The 14,241-nt window shown below is 38.5% G+C and overlaps 1 protein-coding gene and 1 pseudogene across 1 annotated transcript; both read right to left on the reverse strand.

The window, feature by feature from the left end:
• Positions 1 to 9,512: 9,512 nt before the first annotated feature.
• LOC148589803 (uncharacterized) lies at positions 9,513 to 10,028 on the reverse strand (annotated as a pseudogene).
• Positions 10,029 to 11,751: 1,723 nt separating this feature from the next.
• Positions 11,752 to 12,285, reverse strand: LOC148589804 (uncharacterized). Its single transcript, XM_088515142.1, has one exon. The coding sequence runs from the start codon at positions 12,283 to 12,285 to the stop codon at positions 11,752 to 11,754; it is 534 nt and encodes a 177-aa protein (XP_088371268.1).
• Between the last annotated feature and the right edge of the window lie 1,956 nt (positions 12,286 to 14,241).

Raw genomic sequence — 14,241 nt, forward strand, 5'->3', positions numbered from 1 at the left:
GCCAATAGTATTCAAAAAGCCCTAGATTTTGCACGTGGAGGAGAGAGAGGGACTTACTGTCGGTGGAGGAGAGAGAGAGCCTTTGGCTTTGCCGAAGTGAGAAAAAGACAGGAGCGAGGGAGAAAGGAGCTTCGCCGATGGCCGTAGACGTCGCCGGAGTGAGAGAGACAGTGCACGGAACCTTGCGACGGACAGACACCTTCGCCGGTGGCCGAAGAACTCGCCGGAGGAGAGAGAGGGTGCACACAGGAGGGAGAGCGAAGGAGTGAGATAGAGGATTTTTGGATTCTGAAAATTTGGGAAAAAAGATAATTTGTATGGTTTAAAATTCAAATTTTTTTTATAGGTAGGAGAGAAGTTGGCCATGAGTTGGGTTTGTGCTGTGTCTGTATCAAACCTCTTTTAAGTTAGCTTTCCAATGCTGCTTGAATCACCTTAATCGGATATTTGAGCTGAAAGTTATGGTTAAAATACCGAGATGTATGCAGAATCCAAATTTGAATCCAATCCGATTTTTACTCCAATTTCAGAAATTTCGATTTAATCATTTCCTTTATTTGATTAAACTTAACCATGATTGGTTAAGTTTAACCATATCTTCTAGGTCTTCCCAATTTGCCCGTAAAGCTTGGAACTTTTCCGGAAACACTTTATTTTCTTCCAAAAACCTATAAAACAAAGAAAATACAAAAAGAAAATAAAATAGCATAAACTAACAAAACTAAGGAATTAACAAATATAAGTTAAGGGCTAAAATATGAATATTTTGGCACTTATTACATGATAATTAGGCCTTGAATGTGCAATATTCGGCGCTTATCACAATCAACAAAAATGCTATGACCAGAGACTGGAAAACAATATCTATAAAATCTATCTCAAGGGGAAATTTCTTATCTCTTTGTCTACCGGACAAAAGATTTGGATTTCTTCTTGAAGTCGGTGTTCCCACAATGTTTAAATGTGATTACTCAACGTACTGAGCTCTATTGATCGATGATAGGTCTAACTCTTAGATACATCAAAGTAATCAATACTTTCACATTTGGGTTCACGAACTTCTTTGAATTTATAATCAAAGTCCAAAGAAGCCTTTGAGGAGTTAATTGTCTTTTCTCAATATACAATCTTTTTCATGAAAAGACAACTCCTTGCTCCGATCAGTGCTTTAGGGACTCAACACACTACACATCAATCTCGAAGACACTGCTTCGCTTGATCAAGGTAGATCACCAAGATTCGATGTATAATAGTCTTACTTAAAATGGAATGCTCACTTCCCATTTACCGACTACAAACTTTATACCTTTAAGGATATAAGGATTATGGACTAAGACCATTTGTGATAACTACGTTACTCACACTCTTAGTGATGTAGATCAGAGAGCCTCATCTGCAAGCTCATCTCCAACCGTCCGGACGAGCCTAAACCCGAGAGCCTTGTCTGAAGTCCTTGTCTGCAGACCGTTTGAATGCCTATGTTATTTTACAGTTTTCATATTTTATTTTAGTGTCTATCCAGACGGCATTATGTTCCGTCTAGACGGCTATCATAGAATTGTAGTTCGACTTAATTTCTTATTATTATTAGGTTTAGGGTTTGGGAATCTATATATACATGTTTTATAGACAATAGAACCCAGCTATTGATTATTATTCAGTTTTCATCAATAAGATTACTTAGAGTTGAGTTTCTTCATGACTTTCCTTCAAACCAAAGAGAGTATCTAGCGTTTGGAGAAGATTTCTTAGATCCTTTGATCGTAACAAGATCTAGAAATACCTATCCGTTCTTTATTACAGTTCTTCTTTGCAACCCACTAAGTCACACTGCATCAGTTGGTATCTAAGCCTAGGTTACTTTCATGAATGGAGAGGGGCAATTGTTGTACAATTATGAACGAAGTCCATGTGCACACGGAGGCAGCACATAAGGAGCAACCGGCGATTTGTTTGCGGCACATGGAGGAGAGGTTTGGTAGTATAGCCGTGTAGAAAAGGGAGAGGATGTGCACCCAACACGGAGTCCCTGCCAATCACTTTGCCGACATGGGAGGTCAGAACAATAGTCGCCGCCAACCAAGAAGCGCGGTGTATGGAGGCGGAAGGCAAATCTATCATTAAGAATGAACCCGTCAATCCTTTTGCGGGGCACAAAGGGAGGAAATTTCCTACAGCACAAGCTCATGCTAGTCCATGGGAAGCAGGCGTCAAGCAGGACATCCAGCAATTCAAAGGTTGCTTGCAACCCGAAGAGTGCCTTGATTGGGTGGTTACTATTGAAGATGTTCTTGACTTCAAAGGGGTGCCCAATGAACAATGAGTCTCTTTAGTGGTGAACACATTTTGGGGAAGTGTTGCTTCGTGGTGGCATCAACTGAAGCAAACTAGGCTGCGGCAAAGCAAATTGAAGATCAATAGTTGGGAGAAACTATTGAAATACATGGGAGTCACTTTCTTGCCCCATAGTTATACCATGTGCCAAAAGTCAAAGAATTGGAGACAAGGGTATAAATTGTGAAAGGAAAATTCCCCCAAAAAAAGTGCCTAGGGAGAGGGCGGAGGTGGTGCCTAAGGAGGGGGCGAAGATCAAGTATCATTTGGTGTCCCGATACATTAAACGTACGTGCTCACAATTTCAAATTAGATGCACCATTGGAGGCAAGGTGTCCAAGCTTGTCATCGATCCAAGGAGTTGTGTGAATGTAGGCTCAGAGGAAGCAGTTTGAAAGCTGGAGCTCGAAATCAAGAAGCATCCTACTCCCTACTAGATGGAATGGCTCACAAGAGGAAACGAGGTTAATGTTTCTAAACATTGTTTTGTGTCCTTTTCCATTAGAGCTAAATACGTGGAGCATGTGTGTTGTGACGTGGTTGTCATGGATACGTGCCATCTACTATTGCGAAAGCCTTGGCAATGTGAGAAGGCTCCTATCCATGATGAAACAAAGAACACATACAGCTTCATGGTTGATAGAGTCAAACTGACGTTGCTACTTAACGAAGATGCGGGGCCAAAACCTTTACAAGGGGATGGCCAACCACTAGTAGCAAAGCCAAGACTGACTAACACAGAAAGGTCCATAAGGAGAGTAGTTTCGAAAGCGAGTGAGGACGACATGGTTTCCTATGGTATGGTGATGTCTCAACGGGTAGAGGTACGACTAGATGACCAGGGTCTGCGGTGCAACACCTTAGCCGTTCTCACAATCTCAATTCCACTACAAAATCCGTATTATGTGGGGGTGGAAGATGAATGGGTTGACGAGGAATTCCAAGAAGATGGATTCATTGATGAAGAGTTCGAGCAACAAAAAGATGTTGAAGAGCCTTCAAAGGGGTTCTCGGATTGGGATCCCCCACCAACATGTGATCTCGACGAGGAAGATGAAGATCCTAAGGAAAGACCTTGCCATTCGACCTAGAGGGAGAGTATGCAGCAGATTGGTTTCCTACCATGTTTGGCCGCCTCTATCCTGAAGAAGATGACCCATTGGCAAAGGAAGGACCCATCAATTGTATTGCAGATTATAATGAGGTTGATGATGACCTTACAGGTGGCTGCCTAATTTTAATGATGAAGAAGTAGGTTATGTTGATTTCCTTGGTTTAGACGATATTTTGTTAAATTCTCATAACAATGATTATGATGAGTTTTATTCAGGTTGAAGAGAATTACATGTTCACAAGAAAGACAACAACTGACTCATTCTTAAGTATTTTCATGGCATGTGGAAGGGGAAAGGTACGAGGGAAGCACGGCAAGCTTGACATATTGCAAGGTGGCGTATGGGGCCTTCAAAATAATTAACATAGTCTACCGATGATTAAGAACATCATGTTTCTTGTAGGGTGTTGCCTTGTCTTGATCATGAGGAAAGGAGAATGGAATGAGCTGATAGGGCACTCGAAGGACCGTGGAAAGGACTGTCCAAATTTGAGGATGAATTCTATCCAACCTTAGGAAAATGATGTAGATTAGAGAGCCTTGTCTGCAAGCTCGTCTGCAACAGTCCAGACAGGCCTAAACCCGATAGCCTCGTCAGAAGTCCTCATCCTGAGACCGCCCAAATGCCTATGTTATTTTAGAGTTTTCATGTTTTATTTCAATGTCCATCCAGACGGCGTTATGTTCCATCCGGATGGCCATTGCAGTTCAACTTAATTTCATATTATTATTAGGTTTAGGGTTTGAAGGTCTATATATACATGTTTTATAGACCCTAGAACGCAGCTTTTGATATTATTTGAGTCTTTTTCAATAAGATTACTCAGAGTTGAGTTTCTTCATGAATTTCCTTCAAACCCTAGAGAGTATCTAGCGTTTAGAGAAGATTTCTTAGATCCTTTGATCATATCAAAATCTAGAAATACCTATCCATTCTTTATTGATGTTCTTCTTTGCAGCCCACGAAGTCACACTGCATTACTTAATGTAATCCTTGGACCTTTTGACATGCATGATAAGCCATAGGTAATAGGCATGTAAAAGATGATATATGTCATATGTTCAAAATTGATTAATGAATAAAACCACATATTCATTACAAAAAACATTAAATATCATCATGGATCTAAAATCACTAAGATTATGGGCATAATCCCAACATACAGAACCATCTGTGAGAGAATCAGGTGTATGCTCTCTTATGCAAAATTGCCTAAAACATTTTTAGGGTAAGGCAATGAGGACAACAGTTGACTTGATAAATCTTTCTCCATCAGTTCCTTTGGATGGTGACATTCCTTAAAGGGGTTGGACATGGAAAGATGTTTCTTTTGAGTACTTGAGAATGTTTGGATGCAGGGCATTTGTCCATATTGCTAGAGATGAGAGGTCAAAGCTTGATATTATAGTTAAGCAATGTATCTTCATGGGTTATGGGCATGAGGAGTTTGGTTACAGATTGTGGGATCCAGTTAAATAAGAAAATCATATGAAGCTGAGATGTTGTTTTCTTTGAAGATCAAACCATTAAAGACTTGGGTCAGAAAAGGGTAGAGTCTCTCAGTGCCGTGTTGAGTTGGATCCAGTTATTATTCCTTGTGTGATGCATGATGAACACATGAGAGATGTACAAGAAGAACAAGTTGATACAGTTGGTGAAAATGGTGAGTCTGCAATTGATAGTGTTGAGTCAGAAGAACACCTAGAGCAAGCTTCTTCAGAACCATCCACTGAGATTTAATTGAGGAGACCTACCAGAGACAAAGCCTTCTAGAATATATTCAGTTAATGAGTATGTGATACTTTCTAAGGGAGAGCCAGAAAGTTATCAAGAGGTTATGCTATATGACCAAAAAAATCAGTGGTTAGAAGCCATGCAAGATGAGATGAAATCCTTGCATGAGAATCACACATATGATTTGGTGGAACTGCCTAAGGGGAAGAGAGCACTCAAGAATAATTGGGTGTTCAGATAGAAGATTGAACCAAACAGATCACAGACAAGGTACAAGGCGCGACTAGTTGTAAAGGGGTTCGGTCAAAAGAAAGGCATTGATTTTGATGAAATTTTTTCACCTGTGGTAAATATGTTTTCTATCACAGTTATTTTGGGTTTCGCTACCTGATGAGTGCTAAAATATACATATTTTACCCCCTTAATTTATATTTGTTAATCTCTTAGTTGTGCTATTTTGTGTTGTTTTACTTCCTTTTTGTGGTTTTGTCTGTTTAGGTGTTTGATGGAAAATGAAGCGTTTTTGAAATTTTTGAGCATAAAATATCAAATTTGGGAAAAACTGGAGTATGGGATTGATCGCATCAGAAACAGGCTCGAGCGCATCTGCGATCGACTGCATTAGACATAAGATCAAGCACAAGGAAGCGATCGAGCGCACCCCATGCGATCAAGCGGATTCGGGCGACCTAGATACAGAAAGACCTATTTTCCACTTAAAATTAGGTTTTACAAAACCTAATTGGATTAGGGTTTTGTCCTCCGATTTTATTAGGTTTTCTAGGGTTTCTAGGTTTCCCAAGAGCCTATAAATAAACTTCTAAGCCTTAAAATTTATTATTCAATTTTGGAGAGAGGAAAAGGAGGCTACTTCAAAAGCGTTTTCCGGTTTCTTCTTTCCCTTTTCTTTTTTAGCCTTAGTTTAATTATGTGTAACTAAACTCCTTGTTAGGGTTATATTGAAGCCCTAATCATGTCTTTTTAAGTTTAATACTAGTGCCTTTGTTTCAATTATATTATGGCTTATTTTAATTGATTATGTCTATGTGATTGAATTCCTCATATTTTATGGTATGCATTTGTTAATTAAGTCAATTTAGATGACCGAATCTTGGGCTTAATAAAGTGACAAAAGAACCTCATCATAGGTTCTTGGCTTAATCAACATGGGGAACTAGGAGTAGATACCATGCCCTAGGCTTCATGTGTTTGTCGATTTCCATAGAATTATGTTTCCCTAAAGAACAACTTAGTAGATACCATGTTAAATCCTTTAGGGAAGAAAAGAATTAGAGTAGATACCATGCCTAATTTTGTGCTTAGGGGAATCAATAGCTTAAGGACTAGATATCATGCCCTTAGGTTGACAAGCATTAATTATACCATATGATTGGAACATTGGCAATTTGTTGTTTTAATTAGCATGATTAGGGGCGGATGTCGAAACCCTTACCCTTTCTTTAATATATCTTTTCAACATATCAAAATCATGACAATTCTGTTCTTTTAATTTGGAAAATCAATTTTAAACAAAAATCAACAATCCTTGTGGGAATGATCTCGTACTTGCACCCTATATTATCATTTTGATCTCAACCACTTGCGAGTAAAATGCACTGAGTATTTGCTTATTAATTTAGGTGGGTATTTGGCACAACACTACCAAAATGAATTTGGAGATCAAACGGCTTGATGTAAGGACTGCCTTCTCAAGCAGGCACTGAGACAGTGGTATAAGAAGTTTGATTCCTTTGTGGTTGATCATGGGTATGACAGAACTACATCGGATCATTGTGTATATGTGAAGAAATTCTCTAATGGAAAATTTAGTATTCTCTTGCTATACATAGGCGACATGTTGATTGTTTGTTGTGACACTAGTAAAATTGATAGACTGAAGAAAGAGTTGAGTAAGTCCTTTGCTATGAAGGACTTGGGACTCACAAAGCAGATCCTTGGTATGAAGATCTCTCGTGATGGGAAGAAAGGAAAATTGTGGCTATCACAAGAGAGTTATATCAAGAAGGTATTGGACAAGTTCAAGATGAGCAAGGCAAAACCAATGAGCTCTACACTTGTAGGTCATTTGAAATTGAGCTCAAAGCAAAGTCCTACAAGGGAGACAGAAAAAGATGAAATGAAAAAAGTGCCTTTTGCATTAGCCATGGATAGCTTGATGTATGACATGCTGTGTAGAAGTCCTGATATTGCTCATGCTGTTGGAGTTGTGAGTCAATTCCTTTCTAATCCTAGCAAAGAACATTGGAAAACTATGAAATAGGTTCTCATGTATCTTAGAGGTACTTAGAGAGTATGTTTGTGCTTCGGTAATGGTAAATAGGTGGTTGATGGGTTACAGACGCATATATGGCTGGGGATATTGATTCAAGAAAATCTACTTCAGGGTACTTGATTACTTAATCAGGGGAGCAGTTTCATGGCAATCTAGATTTTAGAAATGTGTTGTTTTGTCTACCACAGAGGCAGAGTACATTGCCATCACTGAAGCAGCCAAAAAATTGTTACAGATGAAAAAGTTCTTACAGGAACTGGGTCTCCAACAAGATAGGTATGTGCTTTACTATGATAATCAGAGTGCCATTCATCTCAGTAAGAATTCAACTTTTCATTCAAAATCGAAACATATCGATGTTAAGTGTCATTGGATTCATGATACACTGGAAGATAAGCTGTTACAGATTAAGAAAATTCATACTGATGAGAATGGGTGCCTATGCAAAAGCTTAAAATTTGCAGAAGCGCGGCGGGCTTGGTGGAGCTCCCCACATAGTCAGGAAGGGAAGATTTGTTGGGTGGTCCCTCTTATGTGGGGATCACATGGGCTACTTTTTTTTTTTTTTTTTTTTTGTAGTATATATAGAAACCCACTATGGGTGTGTTTTGTACATGAGACAAAATAAGAGAAAAAAAAAAAAAGGAAAAGAAAGAAAGAGCTGCAGCACAGGGAGAGAAAAAGAAAAAGAAGAAAAAAGGTTTTGCCTAATCACATCCGTCAGAGAGTGGAAGGACGTTTGTGGTCCGATCTTGATACAATTTTAGTATGTTGTTCCTGACAACGAGTGCTACGTATTGACTGGTGTCGATCGTTGGACTTCCTCTCTAGTCGCATGGTTGCTAATACCTACTTGGTAAGATCCTTCTTTATTCTTGTTGGAATCTACTTTTAGGGTGATGAATTTGTGTTTAATCCAAGAATGCATGTATTCTTGATGTGGCGATAGCCTTTAGATATTTATCTAGGGAAGGCAATTGTAAACTTATTATTAATAATTAGTTTTTCTGATGTGGAATCTACTATCATTTTTTGACGTGACTTGACCATTTTGTTGTGAGGTGCCTGGACACGACAAGTGAGGAACAGTGCCATAATGTTTGAGAATAGCTTGAAAATCATGTTGAGTATATTCTAAAGCATTATTAGAACGAAAAGCTTTGATGGGTTTTGAAAATTGGGTTTCAACCATTTTGGCAAAAGTACGATAAGTGTCCAATAATTCAGAACGAGATTTCATTAAAAACGCCCAAGTGTAACGAGAGAAATTATCAACAAAAATAACAAAATAACGTGAGTCACTCATACTAGCAACAAGAGAAGGTTCCCAAACATCAGAATGAATTAAATCAAAAGAAGCAGTAGCATGAGACTCACTATTATTAAATGGCAAAGCTGGTTGTTTACCAAGTTGACATGAACTACAATCAAAAGAATTATTGGAAACTGAACCTAATAAACCCTTTGAAGCTAAAAATTGGACGCGAGAGGTAAATGCATGACCAAGAAGCGAATGCCAAAGTGCAAGAGATGGTGATGATGAAGAGGCAACAGCAGAGACGCCTATGGCGGGGAGATGTAAGGATGAGAGTTCGAATATACGCCCAATTCTACGCCCAGTCCCAATGGTCTGACTCATACGAGGATCCTGTACATGCACACCAGGAAAGTCAAAAACAAGTTTATATCCAAGTTCACACAGTTGGCCAACAGAAAGAAGACTGAAGGACAATTCAGGCACATGAAAAACTTCAGGAACAGAAAGGGAATGTGTATTGATAGTGCCTATATCTTTTAATAGTCATAATGGAGCCATCAGTTGTGCGAATCAATAAGGAATGAGGTGAAGGTATAGATGTGGTAGAAGAAGTAGGGTGAGGTGTCATGTGATTGCAACAAGCAGAATCAAAGAGCCAAGGGGAAGAGGTACCTGGCAAAACTGAGAGGACAGAGGAAGATGAATTACCAGAACGAGATAGGATGACCTGGTTGACTATTGTCTCGAAGTCAGCTACAGTTAAGGTGACACTGGATCCTTATGCTTGGCCAGAGGGAGCAACTGAAGAGGGAGCAGCTGGAGATGAAGCAGCTGGAGATGAACCACTCTCAGTATCAGCAACTGCTGCTGTGGGTGCATTAGATCTTCCTTTACGCCAACACTTGTCAATTGTGTGCCCTCGACGTCAACAATAGCGACAGTAATTGTTATCGTGAGACTTAGGAGGGAGTCGAGGAGTACCTGACCTGTCATAATACTCTCGGTGGAATGGCGAGGAGCTAGAGGATGGTGCAGCCAAAACTGTATAACTAGGCTGAGAGCGTATAGTCTGCGATCTAGTCTCGGCACGGACAAGTTCGAAGATGGTAGTGTCCAAAGTGGGAAAAGGAGAACGATGTAAAAGTTGCACACGAACAGGCTCAAAATCATCACACAAGGCCATCAAAAATTGGTGAAGGCGATGTTGATTTCAACGAGTAACATACATCTTAGCATCAGTGGGATCCTTCCAAATAGGATCAGAAACATCAATTTGGTTCCATAAGAATTGCATGTGAGCTAGAAAATCATTTATACTTTGATCAGATTCCTGCCTCAGATGGAAAAGCTCAAACAAAAGCTGATACTCGTGAGCACTATCTATAGAAGAATAACGAGAAGCAAGCATATCCCAAGCACCCTTTGCTTCATCAAAGCTGCCAAATAGCGCAGAAATAGATGGGATAGTGGTATTACGAAACCATGTAAAAATCTGATGATGCTTGCTATCCCAATCAATAAGACGAGTGGTGAAAGCCTCATCTGACTCAGAAGCTCCTTTAACTGGCTTTTTTGACCTCCCCAGTCACATAAACATGTTTTGTTGCAACGTTAGTAATTTTCTGATGTGGCGAAATTACCACGTCAGAAAATATTTTTCTGACGCCTGAATAGTGCCATGCCAGAATTTTCTGACGCGGTAAAGCAAACATGTCAGAAAATTCTAACGTGTTAAATATTGGAATGTCAGAAAATTTTTACGGATTTTAAAATTTTAAAAATTATTTATTTTCTGACAGGTCAACATTTTACACGTTAAAATTTTCTGACTTGGTAAATTACCATGTCAGAAAATTCTGACGTGTAAAATGTTGACTTGTCAGAAAATTATTTAATTATAATTAAAATATTTATCTATATTATATTTTTTTATAAAAATTACTGACGTGCCACACATGGCACGTCAGTAATCCCCTCGAGACCCTCCCCCGCGCGCATACGTCCCATCTCCTCTATGTGCAGCCCACCATGCATCTTAATTAAGAGGCCTGGCCTATTTGAATTTTATTTATTTATTTTTTTTTTATCTTTCCCACAGCTGGAAAATCAGTACCACCGCCCATAGCTCTCAGCTTTTGTTTTTCTCTTGTTTTCTCCAGTTTTCTTTCTTTCTTCCGCCATAGCTGAAGCTCGATTAAGCTTCTTTTTTTTTTTTTCTCTTCTCCACCCGCTGGCCGTATATATACTCTCTTTCAAGCACAGTAGTTTCTCTCTCATGAAGTCTCCGATCCTCCACAGCTAAACCAGCCGGCCGTCTCCCCGCCATTGATCTCCAGCTGTCGTCCTCTCTCCCTCCGTTTCTAGCTCCTACAAGAGCTCCTCACAGGTATATATATATGTACATGCATCCTTGTATTTATTTATTTGTTTGGTTTGGATTTGGTGTTTGTATGCAAGTTCGGATGATTACATGGTAATTTCGTGTCATACGTTTGGGTATATATATGGGTAATATATGTATATGTATATGGTATATAAAAATAAATAAAGAAATATATGTGGGTAATATATATATATATATATATATATATATATATATATGGCCGGGTATATATATATTATATATAACAATTTTACATATATATAACGTATTAATTGCTAATTGTCATAGTCATTTAACTGTACACCCCTTAATATTACGAAGGACTAATCATAAGGAAATTTCCTTATGATTAAAGAGCATTATACTAGGCATATGATATGGGACAATAATATTAATCATGGTCAGTAAGATCTTGGCAAAGATGCATATATTTTGTAATCTTGCCAGCTGACCAAATCGATGTCAATATTGTAAGGAAATTGATTAAGTTCAATGTATAGAACATAGTCTTGCTAATCTTCTTTTTTTTTTTTTTTTTGAATAACAGACTGATCTTATTCAAAAACCTCTAGAAAGAATACAAAAACATCTAGAGCCATCAATTGACTCTAAATACCAAGAGTTCGAAAGAACTCTAAACTACAATAGCGGAACGCTCTAAAGTAACCACATCAAGTATAAGATCCGAGACTTCTTCCATCCAAACTTTATGTATCCCGTTGATTTCCGCTGCCTTTGCCAAGCCATGAGCTGCAGCATTTGCTTCTCGCCTTACATGTTCCGCTTTCCAACTCCTGAATCCTGGCAGAATGGCATGAATATCTTCCATAATTTGACCAAACTTGCACCAAGGCGTTCCTCTGTTGACAGCTTGCACAACTGATTTTGAGTCTCCTTCCAGCACGATTTTTTGAAAGCCCAAATCACAGCAAAACTCTACTGCTGTAAGAGCTCCCATCGCCTCCGCTACTGTGGGCTCCGGACACCCTTCTTGAACTGAACAGCATGCTGCACACACCTGCCCCATGAAATCCCGCACAATGAGACCCACTCCGAATCTTCTAGAGTCTGCTTTCACCGACACGTCCCAGTTTACTTTGTAGGTGTCATAAGCTGGGGCTTTCCACCGAATGTGAGAATTTCCGCCGTTGGGTTCTGTCCCCACCATATTCTCATTGTGTTCCACAGATGCTTCCCACAATTTCCATCGTGCATCAACTTCTTTGGCCAGCACCGCAGGGTGTTTAAAGCAACCTCCATGTGTGACTTCATTTCTTCTATACCAGATAGCTCGAGCAGTACAAGCAAAAATACCCAAATCCTTTGAGTTACATCGGTAGGATAAAAACTCAAGGATTTCCAGGAATCCTTTGAGTTACATAGTCTAGCTAATCTAATTAAGCGTCTTTTGCAAAATTAGTAAGATGGGACCCTGCCCTTTGGTCATAAATTGGATTAAATCTTGGAAAGCATAAAAGTAAGAAGGCATAAAGTTAAGCTTAGGATTGGTTACTCCTAAGTGTCTTAACTTGGCAGCAAGGTATTTAGTCATGAATGGATGGATACAAAATATTCCACCATTAATTTGCATCCAAAAGTAATAATAATAATAATAATAATAATAAAAAGGGTTAAATAATATTTTTAAGATGGACGTACATACTGATTTGTTGTGTAACTTATTTAAATTTTTGCTTTGTTTGAGATAGTTCTTTATTGTTAATTTGTTAATTAATTAGGTAATTCGTGCTATGTGTTATAATTGTTATTTGATATGTACGTGGTATATATGAACAACCATGTGGTTTTGATTAGTTATATCCGAAAACTAGTAATTAACTTAGATTTATTTATTTAATTTGTTTAGTGATATATAATAATAAATGCATTTAAATTTAGACTTATATATTGTTCAGGTTTTGCCCTATTAATACTTATAAATGCTATACGACCAAAAACTTTGACAATAGGAAAAAAAAAATAATAAATATATAAATTGACTTCGTACCCTAGCTAGATTTATTTTATTTAACTAGGGTCCCCAACATCTAACAAATGCATATATATGAACTTTTGGGAAAAAAAATGATAGAAGCTGAATGTGAATGAAGAATGTTAACAGTTAAACAACATCAAATAATGTAAATTTGAAAAAAAAAAACAAAAAAAATTTAAAAAGTGCGTGAAGAAAACCCTAAACCCTACTAAAAAAAAAAAAAAAAATACAAAAACAACTAGCCTAGATAGATGATCTTTATTGATGGTCCCCATTTGGAATAGTTGTTATTTCTTTTAAGTTTAGGAAATTTTCGTAAGTAAAAAATAAATAAATTACCAACAACCTTAGCTAGTAATTAAGTTTGCATGTAAATTCCATTAAATATGTATGTGTTTATTGAATACTTTTAAGTCGCGTATATTTCTCTCTAATGTCTGTAGACAACAATGGACAACAGTTGGATGACAAAGCCTAGGGGTACGAAGGAATACAGAGACGGTTGTAGATTGTTCGTGGACTTCGCAGTTGGGAACTGCACAATACCTGATGGTAAGATTTACTGCCCGCGGCGCTATCCGCTAGGCGTTGTTCTCGCCCACTTGACAAGGGGAAAAGGCATACTTCCTACATATAAGGACTGGATGTTTCATGGTGAGAAGCCTATCTGGGACCATGGTGAACCATCTCCTTCGAATCGTCCGGCCACAGATGAAGCAGGTGGAAGCAGTGATCAAGGTGAAAATATGCACGATATGTTGAATGATGTGTTCGGCATGCACAATGTCAGGGAAGACAACTGTGAGCCTTAGGTTGTTGTGCAGCGTGAAGAAGAAATCGTAGTCGAAGAAATGGATGACGTTGATGCCCGAAAGTACCACGAGTTACTTAAAGAGGCAAAGACACCGCTATATGATAGGACCAAACATAGCAAGCTGAGCGCAACTGTTCATCTATACGACTTGAAGTGTGTCGGTGGAATTAGTAACAAGATATTCTCGTCTCTCCTTGAGTTCATCAATCAATTGTTGCCTGCAGATAATGAAGCTTTGCCAGTTAATACCTATGAGGCAAAAAAATATCTAAGGGACATGGGGCTCTGGTATGAGAAGATTTCGGCTTGTCGTA

The sequence above is a fragment of the Corylus avellana genome, chromosome 1 (genome assembly GCF_965113065.1).
Source record: "Corylus avellana chromosome 1, dhCorAvel1.hap1.2, whole genome shotgun sequence".
Taxonomy (NCBI): Eukaryota; Viridiplantae; Streptophyta; class Magnoliopsida; order Fagales; family Betulaceae; genus Corylus; species Corylus avellana.